This window comes from Taudactylus pleione, unplaced genomic scaffold, assembly GCF_031769625.1.
Source record: "Taudactylus pleione unplaced genomic scaffold, aTauple2 ptg000296l, whole genome shotgun sequence".
In the NCBI taxonomy this organism is placed as follows: Eukaryota; Metazoa; Chordata; class Amphibia; order Anura; family Myobatrachidae; genus Taudactylus; species Taudactylus pleione.
The window spans coordinates 9159631-9176241 of NW_028284698.1; the positions used below are offsets into that span (position 1 = coordinate 9159631).

The 16611-nt window shown below is 41.6% G+C and overlaps 1 protein-coding gene across 1 annotated transcript in view; it reads left to right on the forward strand.

Annotated features, from left to right (window-relative positions):
- The first annotated feature begins 16119 nt into the window (after nt 1-16119).
- The window catches only part of TRPC5 (transient receptor potential cation channel subfamily C member 5), a 276431-nt gene continuing 275939 nt past the window's right edge, over nt 16120-16611 (forward strand). The window contains exon 1 of the mRNA XM_088482912.1: nt 16120-16497. Within this exon, the coding sequence (XP_088339038.1) occupies nt 16120-16497 (378 nt within the window). The remainder of the gene's footprint in view (nt 16498-16611) is intronic.

The window sequence follows — 16611 nt, forward strand, 5'->3', positions numbered from 1 at the left end:
GCATGGCATAGAGGACAATTGGGGGTTCTCTCTATTCCCAGTACTATGCATGATTGATGGAATACGTGCATGCAGGGCAGCTTACAGACTTGGTCCCCAATTTCATATTCTGTTTAACATATGTCTGGGGTTTCACATTCTGCATATTGTGGACTTGGCAGTTGGTCTATTTGTCTATTTGTACAGGAAATACGGTTGCTAAAGGAGAGATGGATTTGTAGCTGGGAGGGTAGTTGGTCTTTTTATAACTCTAATTCTAGATCTCTCAGCTCATATTGGACTCCTAGGGGTAAATTTACAAAAGTGAGAGTTTTTAGAAGTGAGTTTTAGAAGAGATATTTACCATAGCAACCAATCAGATTCTAGCTATTATCTTCTAGGAGGTGCTAGTTAAATGTTAAGTGGAATCTGATTGGTTGCTATGGGCAACATCTCTTCTAAAACTCACTTCTAAAAACTCTCACTTTAGTAAATTTACCCCCTAAAGTCATTTCTTACCTCCATTACCCTCCTCTGAGAGTCTCTGTTCCTATTCCTTCTCACAATGGATGGTTTTGCTTTGGGGTTGTTGTTGTATACCTTCTACTGCATCAGGATCTCAGTCTCTCATTGACTATCGCTTGGTAAATTTAATCTAAAAAAGATATGTTATATAGTAGCTATAATAATTACCCATAGGTAATTAGTAAATAGCAATTATTGCTCATTAACAGCAATACTATATTGCTTTATAATTTATTTGTTATTAGTGTTAAAGGGTAGTTTAAGTCAGTGTAATGTGCCGCCACTATGTCTGGCTGCACACATTACCGTCTATTATGGTAGCCAAATTTTGCTAATTTTCTTGCACACCCCTATAACTACCACCCATGTGTCACACAGAATAACATGCCTTAGATTGGTTTTACTGCCCCAAACATTTCTCTTACCATAATCCCCATACCCACTCTACCTTCTCTGGTCCTGCAGAAGATGCCTTAACTCTCTCCTACTCATATTCATTCGTCAAAAATATAAAATTAAAGACCACGAAGGCCAAACTTCAGCAACAAGGTCAGTAACTAAAAAATGCAACTGTTAGTGCAGTGCTCTGGTGTTTTATACCTGCCCATATGTCATAGTGATTACCCGCTCCTGACATAACAACCAGCAATATTTCCTGCTAGCAGAGAGAAAACCAGTAAACTGGTGTACACAATATTTCTACAAACTTTCCAACAAAGCCCCACCCACCACGCCATAAGCACCGTGATGTCCGTGAATCGGGACTGTCCCGGTGCAATAGTGACAGTTGGGATGCATGTCACATGGTAAATCCTCATCTCTGTCCCATTGCTAATGTCACAGCTTCTCCTGAAATCTGCTTAATCACAAAATTATACTTAACTGTCTGCAACATACTAATTTATATGCTCCAAAGAATAATACACATCATATGCTAACAGCATATAATTTCAATTTATTACATTGGGGCTTCACCGTGAGCTGACCACCACAGATTGTGGTAAAACACAATTGTATAAACAGAAGTGAGAATCTGATTATTTCACATTTGCGTTAGGGCTCCATAAGGAACAACTCATTGGTCAATGAGTGACAGTGCCTGATTTTCCATTAGGCTGATTAGGCTGTTTACCAGGTTGGTTGCTCCTTATGCTGTTGTCTTTGTCCAGAGGAAGGCCAGGATATGGCCAAAACGTTGACTGCACTATGATGTTATACCATTTTTGAAGAATAAAGTCTGTTTATAAAAGTCCCTGGTGAGTACACTCTATCACTTTCTTTTGTATTATAATCGTGGAACCCAAAGTGGTGACATTAGATTTGCATCCCAGGCATTGAGACTGTTGTTGTTGTGTGTATGCCAACCTACTGTGGGTAATACTGTATCTATATACTAAATAGAAATACACCTTACTTAGATGATGGTCTCTCTGCAACTGGGAACTTCTGAAGAATTTAATCCTCCCTGGGCAGATAGTGTCTTCAGTTGCTACTCATTATTCATGTAGATTACATGGTCCAGAAGAAGCCTGTTTGATGATGCACCCAATGTCATCATCATACAACAGACATCCAACCTGAATTGTGTCCCCTGTGACACCTCCTGCCCGTGTCCCCTCAAGCCTCCTGCCCCTTGTCTCTCTCCAGTCTCGAGCCCCTGTCACTCCAGTCTCCTGCCACTTCAGCCTCCTGTCCTCTAGCTTCCTGTCTTTCCAGAGAGGTTCATCCAGACTCGTACCCCCTGTGTCACCTCCTGCCCCTTGTGTTTCTCCAGTCTCATTTCCCCTGTGTCTCTCCAGTCTCAATCTCCCTGTCTCTCCAGCCCCCTGCCCCCTGTGTCTCTCTATCCTCCTGCCCAATCTCTCTTCAGCTCATTTTTCCAGGCTCCTGCCATCACTCCAGCATCTTGCCCTCTGTCACTTCAGTTTCCTGCCCCATCACTTCAGCCTCCTTCCCCATCACTAACCTCCTATCTTTCTGGCCTCCTCCCATCTGTCACTCCATCCTCCTGTTCACTGTCACTCCTGCCTCCTGCCCTGTCACTGCAGCCTCCTGCCTCCTTTCACTCCAGCCTCCTGCCCTGTCACTACAGCCTCTTGCCCCTCCAGCCTCCTGCGCCATCACTCCAGCCTCCTGCTCCCTGTCACTCCAGCCTCCTGTCCCATTACTGCAGCCTCCTGCCCCCTGTCACTCCATTGTCCTATCCCAAAACTCCAGCCTCCTCTCCAGCATACTGCCCCCATCACTAAAATCCACTCCCTGGGCCCATTCAAGTTACCTTCTTCTTGGACAGCCTCAACACTCCTCTCCCTCAGCGGTGCAGTGTGGAGGAAAGATGTGACACTGAGCAGCGAGCAGCGCATATGCAGAGAGGCGCATGTCAGAGGATGCACCTCTGTGGAGAGCCGCTGAGTCCTAGTGCCCAGAGGCTGGGGCAGCCCACCAGTATTAGTCTAAAAGCCAGCAGCAGCACTGGTGGGGTGATGGTGGCACCAGCGCTGGCATGGCAGCTGTGCCCAGAGGCCACAGCTCCCCAGGTACTAGCCAGCCCACCCCTTGAGCCACCCCTGATTGGAGGGGCTCAGATTTGGTTTGCATTCCCCCATAACAATTTTCACCTGTCAGAGGCAGCATCCTCTCTCCACAGCCTAGCACACGCTTCTGTGTGCTGAGCTTGGAAGGGTCCAGGAAGGCTGCTTCCAGTGAGCAGCAGCAGGCTCTCTCTGCCAGCATGTGCAGGGAAGCAAGATCGCACGGATCTCCCCCCCCCCACACCACTGATCTGCCCTATGTGTAGCTAGCGAGTCGCATCTTTTTTTGAATTAAAAAAAATTGGGGGCGTGACTACACCACCACTGTGTCCACGCCCCCTCCAGTGCCCAGGCCCGTCTCCACTCTCTACGACCCCACCTGCGTGTGGTGGAGGTGGTGTGTGTGGACGGGTGTTGGTGGGACAATGGGGTGAGAGCTTAATATTGCAAAAAAGAAAATCTAAACATGAACACAGAGGGCAGAAGACAGGCCCCTAGGCAAGTGCATGTTTTGCTTTGTGGATAATCTGGCTCTGTGTATGACCCACAAAAGGCCTGCAGGATGTCCTCAGTTATTACAAGTAAAAATTTGCCATGTGTACAGAAGCCTCATCCTAGGTCCCAGAGTCACTTCTAAAACTGTTTTACAGTCTTTTTCATTGTTCAGTGTTGTAGACTTGTAGAGTAAATTGCTCTCAAACAATGTATTTATAAGGAAGACTAAAGTTCTCATTGGAAACATTGATTAGCATCATGCTATCCAACTTTTGCCAAGACGTGAGGATGGAAAAAAAAATTGGGCTGTTATCCAATACAATGTTTGGCTTTTGCAAAATGTCCATGTAAGCTCATCATAATAGCATCTACCTACTACTGACCAGAGAAAAGTAGTTTTAACCTTCCAAGTGGGATAATGGCCAGCACTGCACACTTAGGTAATAGTGTGATCTGCCAGCATACCTTGTATTGCTAATTAGATTTGGAAACGCATCAAGGCCAACACTACAGTCTCATAAATAAGAAAAGGAAAGAACAGCTGGCAACATCCAAATGGGATTGAGTGTTTATAATTGGAAGTTAGAAAGCAGTTTTGGGACAAGACAACCGTAAGCATTTCTGCTTCTGCTGAAAATACACTTCTCATCATCTTCAGCCACAACTCACTGTATGAGTGATCCTTTCCCTAAGACCGAGAGGCAAGACCAATTTGGCATAGAAGTATGTGACACAATAATTAGGTAAATATTCTCATAGCCATAATATGTATTCTCTTGGAATGAGTAGCATAAGCTTTAAGCTTTACGTCTGTATAAAGTCAAAAACATCTTGCACTTTATATTTGCACTGATTTTTTTACTCCATTTTCAAAGTTTGAATCGGAACTTGAAATAATACAGGTATAAATAAAACTGGAAAGGTAAGAACAGTGCTTAAAGTGGTCCTGAAGAGGTGGTGGAACTCCTTTCCCTATCACCTACCCCCTACCCCCCATTAGGCAGAGCTAGGGCTGATGCTAGGGTGCTCAGCATCACCCTGCAAACTATACATTTGTGTCCTACCTCTCATACTCTCTAAAGGAATAGTGTGCGCTGAAAAAAGGGGTGTGTTTTCATAATAAGGGGTGTGGCCACACAATAGTGTACACTTTATACACATAATGCCCACCACAGTTGTGCCGCATATACAGATAATGCCCACCACAGTAGTGCAGCTCATACACATAATGCCCACCATAGTAGTGCAATAGATCTGGCAGGCCCCAGGACTGGTGCATGCGGATTACACTGGCTTCTGGGGGCTGCATTGATTGCAGCCCTGAGAAGCCATGTAGGGCTGCCTGAAAGGCAAAGCAGCGGCTTCCACTGGAAGCCGCTCTCTGCTAATTGCAGCCCGGACTGGCAGTCCCAAGGGGAGGAGACACCTCCCCCTGGGCTGCCTGTCCTGTGCATGACTGGCAGGTGGTGGTTCCAATGAAAAGCCACCTCCAGTCACAGTGAAGCCAGTGCAGTCACTAGGGGTCCCGGCGCCAAGTGCAGGCCATGCCCCCAAGTGATGTCATATGGAGGGCGGGAGTCACAATTGCCTGAGATTACAACAATGCCTGGAGCATCCTCTGGAGGCTGTAAGGCACCCTGCAAGCCAGATGCAGGGGCTGTGGGTAAGCTCTGCACTCTGTGTACAGTGGTACCGTACGCACACCCCTAGTTACGGCCCTGTGACTGCATCACATTTTTCAAGCTAATTAGAATGCCACAAAATTCGAAAAAGAAAATTTTTACCAGTGCTTGGTCTCACCTGTGTAAATCAGCATAACTAGTATAGTAAAAATATCAGGAACTAATTTCACATTTTGTCAAAAACACGTAAATTCATGTCAAGGATCCTCATTTCTCATGAGTGCTGTAGTTATATTTATGCACTAAATAACACTGACATTCAATTAAAATCCTGTTCACTCATCCCGTACAAAATGTGACACTTTTCTCTTTTTTATGCACAATGATATAGAATCCTTTATAGGTTGGCTGGATAGCAGCCTGAAAATGTGAGGCAGCATTTGCCATCAAAGAGGGAAATACATGTTCCGACGTTTGGACTCACCTGTATTTTTAAAGCTGTATTACCAGCTAGTAAACATATTTTCTTATGTGGCCCCTCCCCCTAGCCAAAGCTTTGAGGGACTGTTAAGCGCAGGCATTTTTCTTTGGGTTACAGCGCTTATGTAATAAATAACAATAAATAAAGCTCACCATCTGTGAATGGCGATGGAGGCTTATTGTGTGAAAGAAGACAGTTTGCAAGCTGCATTCCCATGTATTCTGGTGATAACTGATTATGCTGGCTTACATACGTAACAAAAAAATGTGTAATGATAACTGAAGGTACCTTGGGCCTCATTCAGAGGCGGTCGGAGGATGCAAGCGGTCGCTCAGAAACTGGGCGGCCACTTGCATCCTGACCGCCCGCCTCTGTTGCGGTCGTTAAGCAGTGGGTTAACACCAACAGCTCTAACGACCGCTCGGGTGATGGTCGTGATGGTCAGAGACCATCGCGACCATCGTGGCTTACGACGAGACCCTAGGGTAGGGTCTCACTTGTCGTAAGCCCCGGAGAGCTTCTGGCTCTGCCAGAGCCGGAAGCTCTCCACTGACATCACTAGTGACGTCAGTGGGGCCTCCCCCAAACGGCAGGCGTTCCCATGGGAACGCCTCCGTTTGGGCTGCCACCCCCCGGCCCGCCTTCCAAACGGGACGAGCTGTCAATCAACATCGACAGCTCGCCCCCTTTGCAAAGAGACCCGCTACGACCACTGGCAAAACATAGAGGCGGCCATGCGGACGTAGACCGTACAGCCGCCTCTGAATAAGCTCCCTTGTCTTTTTGCTGCTGTAGTACAAATATGGTGCTTCTATGTCAGTACAGAAAACACAGTTATAGGGATCAGTGATCTATATGAAATGTGTTCTATTACAGTGGATGCCTTCTATGTCTTAGAGAGCGATGGCAGAGTGAGCACACACCGGTGTAAAGACACTCACTTTGTTTCTTAGCACACGTCATCTCCGGGAAGTGTATGATTAATCAGTAACATTGAGAGCCATCGGAGCTGCACGCAGCGCTTCAGGTAGACCCTACCCCACCGCAAGCACTGCGATTACTGCAGCCTGAAATACAACCAAGTGACGTGTAAAATGACGCCTCCATGCTAATTATGGACACCCATTAAATGCCGTTTTGACGCCCAGACACGCCTGCGTTCGCACCAGCACTCCCCAGTTCACAAGAACCTTCCCCTGTTATCACCCACAAATGGCACTATCTGTCACTAAAAGTAGCGCTCAGTCTGTGTACAATTAGCACACGATTCCCGATCGCAGTGACTGGCTTGCGCACACGTACTTTGACGCAAACGCATGCACAGATATACGACAATCGCCCATAGCAATCGATCGCAGCTTAGCGTTCGGGTCTAAATCGGCCCCTAAGTGTCAAGCATTTGTATAGTACAATTAATACTGTACATGAAGTTCAATATGTCTCATCTGCAGACATTACAGAATAAATCGGTTATAACTTGTGAACTATTAATAGAAAATACATAGTAATTATATTTCTTGTACAATTTATATATATATATATATATATATATATATATATATATATAATTTCTTTCAGGAATGCATGGGTAACATATGTACAAAATAATACATTTCAAATGGTTACAAAAAACAGTGCCTGTTATGCAATGAAGAAATAATTTCAGTAATTAATATAATAAGCCTGTTGAAATTGTCCAGGGTCTGGAAGCTACTATAATAAATATTGTATGAAGTTATAACTTTTTTCTGAGCACTGGCACTTTTTCTCATTGACATTAACAAGCACTACATAAAAATATCTCTTTTCAATCTATTAGAAGTTAGAACGCAATATGACAGATTTTTCTGGGAAGAATTAAGATATTACTTTTACTGCACAAAGATTTGAAACACATAATATAGCAACAATGTGGAGGTCATTACTACACCATATGGGTCTCAAAAGCTTGGTGGATCCAAGTTTCCTTTTATCCACTAGACCACAGGTTCTCAAACTCGATCCTCAGGACCCCAAACAGTGCATGTTTTCCATGTCTCCACACTGAATCAAGTGAAATAATTAGCTCCACCTGTGGACCTTTTAAAATGTGTCAGTGAGTAATAATTACACATGTGCACCTGCTGGGTGACCTGCAAAACGTGAACTTTGTGGGGTCCTGAAATATCATTTTAAAAATGTGTCAGCGAGTAATGAATACACCTGTTCACATGCTTCGTCACCTGGAAAACATGAACTGTGTGGGGTCCCGAGGACCAACTTTGAGAACCACTGGTCTAGAGGTACCATTAGCTGGAAGCGGTTCAACAGACCCCCTGTATAGAGCTTTCCAGTGCCCCAATTCAGCTGCAGTTATTTGGAAACAAAAACTACATTTCCCATGATGCATCAGAAAAAAATATCAGGATTGCATATGTGCAGTCCAGGAGCCCGAAAGATTAGATTTGTATTGTGGGGAATCTCAGGAGCGTTTGCATGTGTTATCCGAAGTCTGCAAGAGGAGGTACTTAGCCCACGATAAAAGTCTGCAAAAGTCCCCAAAAAAACAGGTACCTGGTGGGGGTGGACTCTCGTCAGAGGCCCGGGGGAAGGGGGTGCCCAATAATATTGTGCCTAGGTGCTGCCTAATCTTTAAATCTGCCCATGACCTTATTCTTATCAGTTAGGTGTGGATGGGAAAACATACGAGATTGGGCATGATAGAGGGGAATATAAGAATCATCAGGTAAGAGTAAGAGTGGAAACGTGATCCCAAAATGCAATTTGGGAATTAAAAAATGACCATGTATTAAGAATAGAGTGGATAATTAGAGAGTGATATCAGAAAATATTATCTTTATGGATATGATGATGAAAGGATCATATCTTGCTTTAGTATACTTTAGTGCACCCAAAAGGACTGTCTACTCTGGTTCCTGGATAGGATGAATAATCCTTGAACTGATGAACCAAAATGATTGCCTCAATGCTGTAATACGTTCATGGTTTCCTGTATTTTTTGATATGGTAAACATCTATATTATGTTCAAGGTTTCTGTAAAGCACCTGGGGTCCTATTAGAGAAAATCTAGCTATAAATAATTATTATTATTATTATTATTATTATTATTATTATTACTATTATTATTATTACTATTATTATTATTATTATTATTATTATTATTATTATTATTATTGAAAGGATTGCTTTATAGAATTTAAAAGAGTGTCATAGATGGTGGCAGTGCATTTTTGAGATGGGGATTAGCAATTGAGATTTTCAGAACCTTGTTCCCTTTAGGATGAGTAGTCTAGAAATGAAGGTGGTAACCCAATCAGAATTCATCTACCCTGTAGGGCTCTCCTGGCAATGTGTTGATCAATGTAATGCTGTCTAATGCATTTTTTTTCTGAGTTCAGCTTTTACTAACTTCCCGATCACTTGTCTCAGAGTGAAATCATAGTGTTCTGAGATAATCAATGTTCTATCTAAATGAAAAACATTGAAACTGAAAGTGGTAAAAAAATCATAAAATGAGAACTCTGTCCTGAAAGGCTTACATTCCAATCCTGCTGTTTTTAGTGCAGCTCTGCACAATAGAGTTTTCCTAAAAGTTCTACTTTTAGTAGTTATTTAGAGATCACTCAGGTTATAGGTAACAAAGAGTATTAGGTGGCATTTGTTGAAAAATTTTATTTCTATTATAATTTCTCATACAAAGAGTAAGATTGTGTATTTTTCACAATACAGAAATTAATTTTATTGTATGTACTGTTTTAAAATTTACCTTTTTTAAAGTAGTTATTTTTTTTTTAACTTGTTTTCATAACACTCATTATATTTAGTACTAAGGTAACGTTTAAGTCTGCTTGTACAGTTCTTCTCTTCTAAGCCTTTTCCAAGTCCTGTTCACCCCACTATGGGGCATATTTATCACATTCCGCATCTCAGATATAGATGAGATGTGATAAATTTATCCAAATTCACAATGCGATATTTGAATACATCGCAAGGATATATCAAATATCGCATGTAGGGACAGAACTTCTCATGGTATTTTTTAGCAAAAAATACCCTGGGAGTGTGACCATGCGTACGCCACCGGCTACCCCACCACGCTCCCTCTCTCTCCTTGTGACAGCACCACCCTCTTACCTGCACGGTGATCGCTGATCCGGTATTCTCCTACTTGACTCTGGTCAGTTGATCGTCAGGCTCCTGCTCTGTGACATGGTCTGTGAGATGCTGGTGCAGATGGTATTATATTTCAGATGTGCTTAGATATACAATTATGGCTAAAATACTATTTGCTACTGAGTAAACATACTGTATTTTGAAATACACAATGGGATCTATTATTTGGCAGGCTTGAGACCTACTATGTTGCAGGTAAAGTTTTCTTTCCTCTAAAATGTCTTGCATCATGTTTAAAATATGCTTTATAACATTTGAAAATAAGATTCGTGTGACTCCCTACCTTGATCTTTGTACCACCACTGCTCCCAGGAGACATACCTGCCAATGCCATTATTGCCAAAAGGGAGCAATGACTATTCTTATTCTCTCTCATTTTCATAAATATCTGGATAATAGGTGTACTAGAACCCATACCAGACCACATATGATGAAGAATATGATTTTTTAAAATAGTATTTATACTAAATGTCTTTTAGAATGATTGAGAAGCATGCTTCCTTTGTATTTACTATATAGAAGTTTAGTATATGTTCTGTTTATAATATAAGAATTTAAAAAACCTGATAGAGGATTGTGGGGGAGATTTCATAAAGCTTGGAGCGAGATAAAATTGTGAGAGATAAAGCACCATGCAATCAGCTCCTAACTGTCACTTTAAGGCTGTGTTTGAAAAATGACAGTTAGGAGCTGATTGGTCGGTGCCTTATCTCTTACAATTTTATCTCTCTTCAAGCTTTATTAAATCTCCCCCTGTATCCATTAAAAGCAACAGCACCAAAATTAAAGTCTGAGAAAAATCTACTTGTTTTGACTTTCTAAAGGCAAATGTTACAGCAACTAAGGCCCTATCTTTTCTCTCAGCAGACTCTATGTAATGCATTATTTTGATTGTTTTCCTTTAACAGTGGTATGTGTGCAGTTTTTGATTCTGTCCAGGTTTCACCTTCATCTATACTACAGACGCTGGTAGTCAGGGTCCATTTACTCTAATGAAAGATGGCTGTAACAAACCCGCAGGGAATTATCCATCACTCCCCTTGCATGCGGTGTGCGCATAGACTAACCGTGTCTACAGGTCATTGTGGATAGGAGACTCCCAGGCTGGCAGCACAAAAATGAGTCAATCATTCTAAAAATGAAGGCAAAAAGTTGACCCATCATTGCTTACTGCAAATCCAACCTAACAGACTTCAATCATCACTTTCCAGAGCATAGACCATGTTTTAGTGTAATGTAATATATTAATATAAAAGGTAAAATGGCTAACACTGGCATTGCTTTTTCTTTTTTAAGCAATAACAATATGAAAAGGAGAATATTGATGGCATGAAAGACAAAATGCCATATCATCATGTGCCTATTTGGTTTAATGCTAAGCTAATCTCAGGATAAACCTCTTTATCCAAATGATTTTTATTCACATTTAAATTCTTCTGACCATCCAGTCAGCTTCGAAGTACTAAACATTGAGCATTGATTACATTTCATTCATACAGCACTGGCTGGCATATAAGGTAACTAAAGCTACAGTAGGGTGAGATTTAACAGGACATCAGGAGTCTCAGAAATGGGACCATGGAGGTTTCACATGGGAAATTCAAACTGAGAATACCTTGCTTTCAAAGATATACTTGTAACACATCATAATGATACCACATCAATTGCAATGATCACAATGGGCCTGATTCAGAGATACTGTATACACAATGCCAATATTTATACAGACCAAGCAATTGTTAGCCATTGTGCATGTGAGTAAGCCGCACTGCGTACATGCAGCCATTGTTTTGCGACTGCACTTGCACAGAGGATTCAATCACAAAGTGACCGGTCGACAGTGTTTAAGGGAGGTAACTGGGGAGGGGGGGTTGCTAGGCAAGCGCAGGCATTTCTGACCGTTTAAACACTTTCTCATGGGCGTGCATAAATTAGCCACTGCAATCTCTTTCGCAGCATAAGAGCCCTCTGCGTATTAGGAGAGACGCTGTGTTTGAGACAAGTCAGACTTGCCGCATATGGCAGCCCGATCTGCGTCGATGTTACCGCTGTTAACACTGGTGCATGACATGGGACGGATATGAGAAGGCAGCAGTGGGCATCGCTATGCTCAGCTGTGCTTTGGAAGCATTTTCCACAGCTGCATTTCATGCGAAACCACAGCTGCTATTGCATTAGCGTAATCTCTGAATCAGGCCCAAGGTACATGTTGGCGTTAGCCCATAGTAGCCTATGAGCTACTATTCCATATTTGTTTTTTGGACCTTTAAATCCCAACCTGCCTGAAGGTCACATATGTGCATAAGCAGGCCCGGCGCTAGGTTTGCCCCTCCACCCCTTGCCTCCCATGCTCCCTCCCCCTGAGGTTATGTATTTATAATTTCAATGTGCGGGTGGAGGGTAGGGTTCACCTGGAGCAGGCTAGGTAGCGGTCCTGGCGCCCTTATGCGGGCGCACTGACAGATCGTGCCTGGAGCCGGCGCTGTGCATAAGGCTCTCTGGACCGTATCCAGAAACAAAGTGATAGCTTTATTTGCTGTTTCCTTTTATTAACCAGTGATTTTTTTTCTATGAAAAACGTGCCGGTACAGTGGTTTTCAGCTAAAGTTACAGGTTGATGCACAATTTATAGTAGCTTCCGTACTCTGGACAAATCTTCAGACCCATGTTATTCTATTCTGAAATTATTTAACTGATTTCTTCCTATTTACAGAACTAGTTCTAGTAACTAAAAATTATAGCGAAAAAGAAGATGGGGTTATTGCTGGGTACCACCAGCAAAAATCCTGCTTAACCCATCAATCCTATTCATCCCCCCTCCTTCACCTAATATAAACTTTGCTGTGACGGATATACTGTCCTTCTCTGTGAATAGCCGTAACCTACCATCCTTATGGACATCCCACTTAATTCTATGAACATTACTTTACAAGGCTCCTGCCTTTGGAACACTGACCCACACAACTCTACTGATTCCAAGCTCCTTTCTCTCCTCTCTGCCTTTTGTTTCACACTAATCAGGATGGCCAAACATTTTACCAAAGCTGTACTCACCTTAGCTTTGTATCTAACTTTTTGCACTGTGCTTTCCCACTATTTGATAACAATTTATTAATCCTGTCATTCTTTCCTATTCCTACAACTCCTGTACAGCAGCCTACACATGCAGGAATCTCTAAAATACTGTATATAGCACTACAACATGTCTCTGACATTGCTCAGCCTCTTCTCTTCATCTATTCCTTCACTGACCTAGATTTTTCTTCTATATACTCAGATGCAATCATCTCTACACAGGATACAGTAGCTACCATTAGCGAAGTCAGTTTATGCTTCATTAAACACCAGCAAAATGGATTGCAGTTCTGCGGGGGGCTGAAGGACATTGGGTAACAGATAATAATGAAAAGAGGATATATATTCAGTATTGGCAGACCCTATAGATGGTAAGGGTGGCATCTGGTGTGTAAGTAACCAACATGGAAGATTACTTAGCCAGGTTTTAGGTTTATTAACCAGGCAGAACTGGGAATAATGTTCCAATCTCCCCTATTATCGAAAACTGTTGCTTAGGAGTGGTTTTGGCCTACTTTAATTCACTCATTACATTCACACTCTATAACTCACTAATCGGTGTGTGTACCCAGTGATCTGACAGGCGAGCCCCCTGCCGACGGGCCAGACATATCGGGCGGCCGGTACACATTAGATGATCCAGTGCCCGACCATCTGATATGTCGGCCCCTGCCGCATCCCACTGAAAGAGGTTGTTAGCTGCTTTGTCAGGTTGCAGCTCAAGTGGGGCCACCCTGACAATGCGGCCGACGACTCCACCGGAGCGCGCACTGCCTGACATAATGGGAACACACTTATTTTGACAATTTCATTTTCCGATCTGCCTGAATCAGGCAAATCATTCAAAATATCGCTAAGTGTATACCCATCTTAAGAATTGTTTGCTGTCCACAGAAAAAAAAAATTGCCCCCAGCACACTGCAGATACATCAAAAATACTTGAATCCTACATGATAATAGAAATTCAGAGGTATTGGTTTACATACATTTGCAAATATATGAATAAGCGCTGGGCCGACGTCAAGGCTCCTCTATACCAGCGTCCCTAACATTAAGGGGTTCACGTCTGAGAAGCAAGGCACCCCAAAAAATTCCAGCCAAGGACCATCCCCAGGGCATCACACGAAAAGGGGAAAAAAGGTGATAGTGAAGTGTAAAAGGATAGATGTGTAAAGATAAATCAATAAGTGTTAATGAAATGTAAAATAATTAAAATTACATAAATAATATACATTTCATTAACACTTATTGATTGAACCCCTTAATGTTATGGACGCTGGTATAGAGGAGCTTGACGTCGGCCCAGCGCTTATTCATATATTTGCAATATTTTTATTCATATAATACCTTTCTGGTGTTTCTAATGTAACTTGCACTTGCAAATTCTATTTATTGAGAATTACTATTTTTTTCCTTTTAAAATGTTTTTTAATATATGTTTTTTACAATAAATAATCCTTGAATATGTCAACTAAGCCGTAATTAATCACACAATAACAAATACAATAGTATTTATGATATCATATGTATTATCCATTTATTCATATTGTATAGTTCATTCTCACTATTTAGTGACACTCAGCGCGGTTCATTTTTATTATTCTTTATTACTTCTGAATTTCTATTATCATGTAGGATTCAAGTATTTTTGATTTATCTGCAGTGTGCTGGGGGCAATTTTCTTTTTTCTGTGTTCAGTGTAAACCCCGCCCTTTACAAGCACCTGTAGTATATCATTAAGCTGATTGAGCAACTACCATATTTTTTGCTTGCAGTTTGGAGGCATGAAGGGAGTCAGCATTAGGAGGAGGTGCTGATCCTTATAGTGCCATGCGGAGGTTTTTTGGGGTACCTCCAAGGTAAGTTAGCTCTCAGCTCATACATGTACTGTTATCATGCAGTACATCAATTTGTAATTATATGACCCAGAGTGGGTGCTACTATTATGTAGCAATAATTATTTTGGGGTGAGCGTTTGGGAGTGTGGCCCCCGGGGTTGTTCTGGCTGGACCTTGCTCATGGCATCACCACTTAATTCACATAGAATATTTTTTCACTTCTCTATTCGTTTGTATATTATTTATGTCATTTTAGTTATTTTACATTTCATTAACACTTATTGATTTATCTTTACACATCTATCCTTTTACACTTCACTATCACCTTTTTTCCCCTTTTCGTGTGATACCCTGGGGATGGTCCTTGGCTGGAATTTTTTGGGGTGCCTTGCTTCTCAGACGTGAACCCCTTAATGTTAGGGACGCTGGTATAGAGGAGCCTTGACATCGGCCCAGCGCTTATTCATATATTTGCAAATGTATGTAAACCAATACCACTGAATTTCTATTATCATGTAGGATTCAAGTATTTTTGATTTATCTGCAGTGTGCTGGGGGGCAATTTTCTTTTTTCTGTGTTCAATGTAAACCCCGCCCTTTACAAGCACCTGTAGTATATCATTAAGCTGATTGAGCAACTACCATATTTTTTGCTTTTTTTTTTTAATTGTTTGCTGTCTTCAGATTAAAAATATTTCTTATGTCTGTCCCTTTCTTACTAATTATACAACTAAGATGACCCCATAATAATAATACACTCTGCTCACCAGATCTCTAAAAACTTCTCACACAACAATTTTGTTTTACATAACACACTCTGCCAACTTACAACTTCCTTCCCCTCCTGTTTCATTTTGTTTATAGTACCTTTAGATTGTAAGCTCTGTGACCAAAGTTTTCCTTCCAATTCTATAATTTTTATGTAAATGTTAAACTCATTTAATTGTTAGAATGTCATATATGTATTAATTATTATACAAAGCACTAGTAAAGATGTTGCTAGTGGCAGACTAAAAACAAAAATAAAGGAAAGTTGTAAATACTAGCATTTTTCTTATAGCCTGGCACAGAGATTTATGTAAAAAACAGCTTTTTTTCATGGGATTGCTGTTTTAAGTGTCATATTATAGTAATTCAATTTCATAATATACAGTTATTCCAGTCTCAAAAATAAAGTTATGTGTTACTTTGGATTAGTCCAGCTCTCTGTTAGAGAACAACTTTTCTTGAGAGTCTCGAGTGTTGTTTTGTTAAGTATCTTTCAGGCTACATAGTCAGAATTACAGAACAAAAGATTAATAAATGCTTAAGGCTGAGACTGATATTTTAGTTTTTATCTTTTGGGTAACCCTAATCTCTTGTGTCCCCTCTCTTGCAGGTTGTAATGTCACTATGAACAATGGCTCAACTGTACTACAAAAAGGTGAATTACTCACCCTACAGAGATCGGATTCCATTGCAGATTGTTCGGGCGGAGGCAGAGCTGTCACTGGAAGAAAAGGCCTACCTCATTGCAGTGGAAAAGGGAGACTACGCCAGTGTCAAACATGCCCTAGAGGAAGCAGAAATCTACTACAATATCAACATCAACTGCATGGATCCACTTGGCCGCAGTGCTCTACTCATAGCCATAGAGAACGAGAACCTAGAGATCATGGAGCTGTTGCTCAACCACAGTGTGTATGTAGGAGATGCTCTTTTGTATGCAATAAGGAAGGAAGTGGTGGGAGCTGTGGAGCTACTCCTAAGTTACAGAAGGCCAAGTGGCGAAAAACAGGTGCGTGAAAACATACTGTACCATCTAACATGAAGGTGTAAATTCTGTATTTGTTTCATGAATTTCCACTACAAGGTTTTCTCCAGCCACCCAGCATAAAGCCCAGTCATTGTA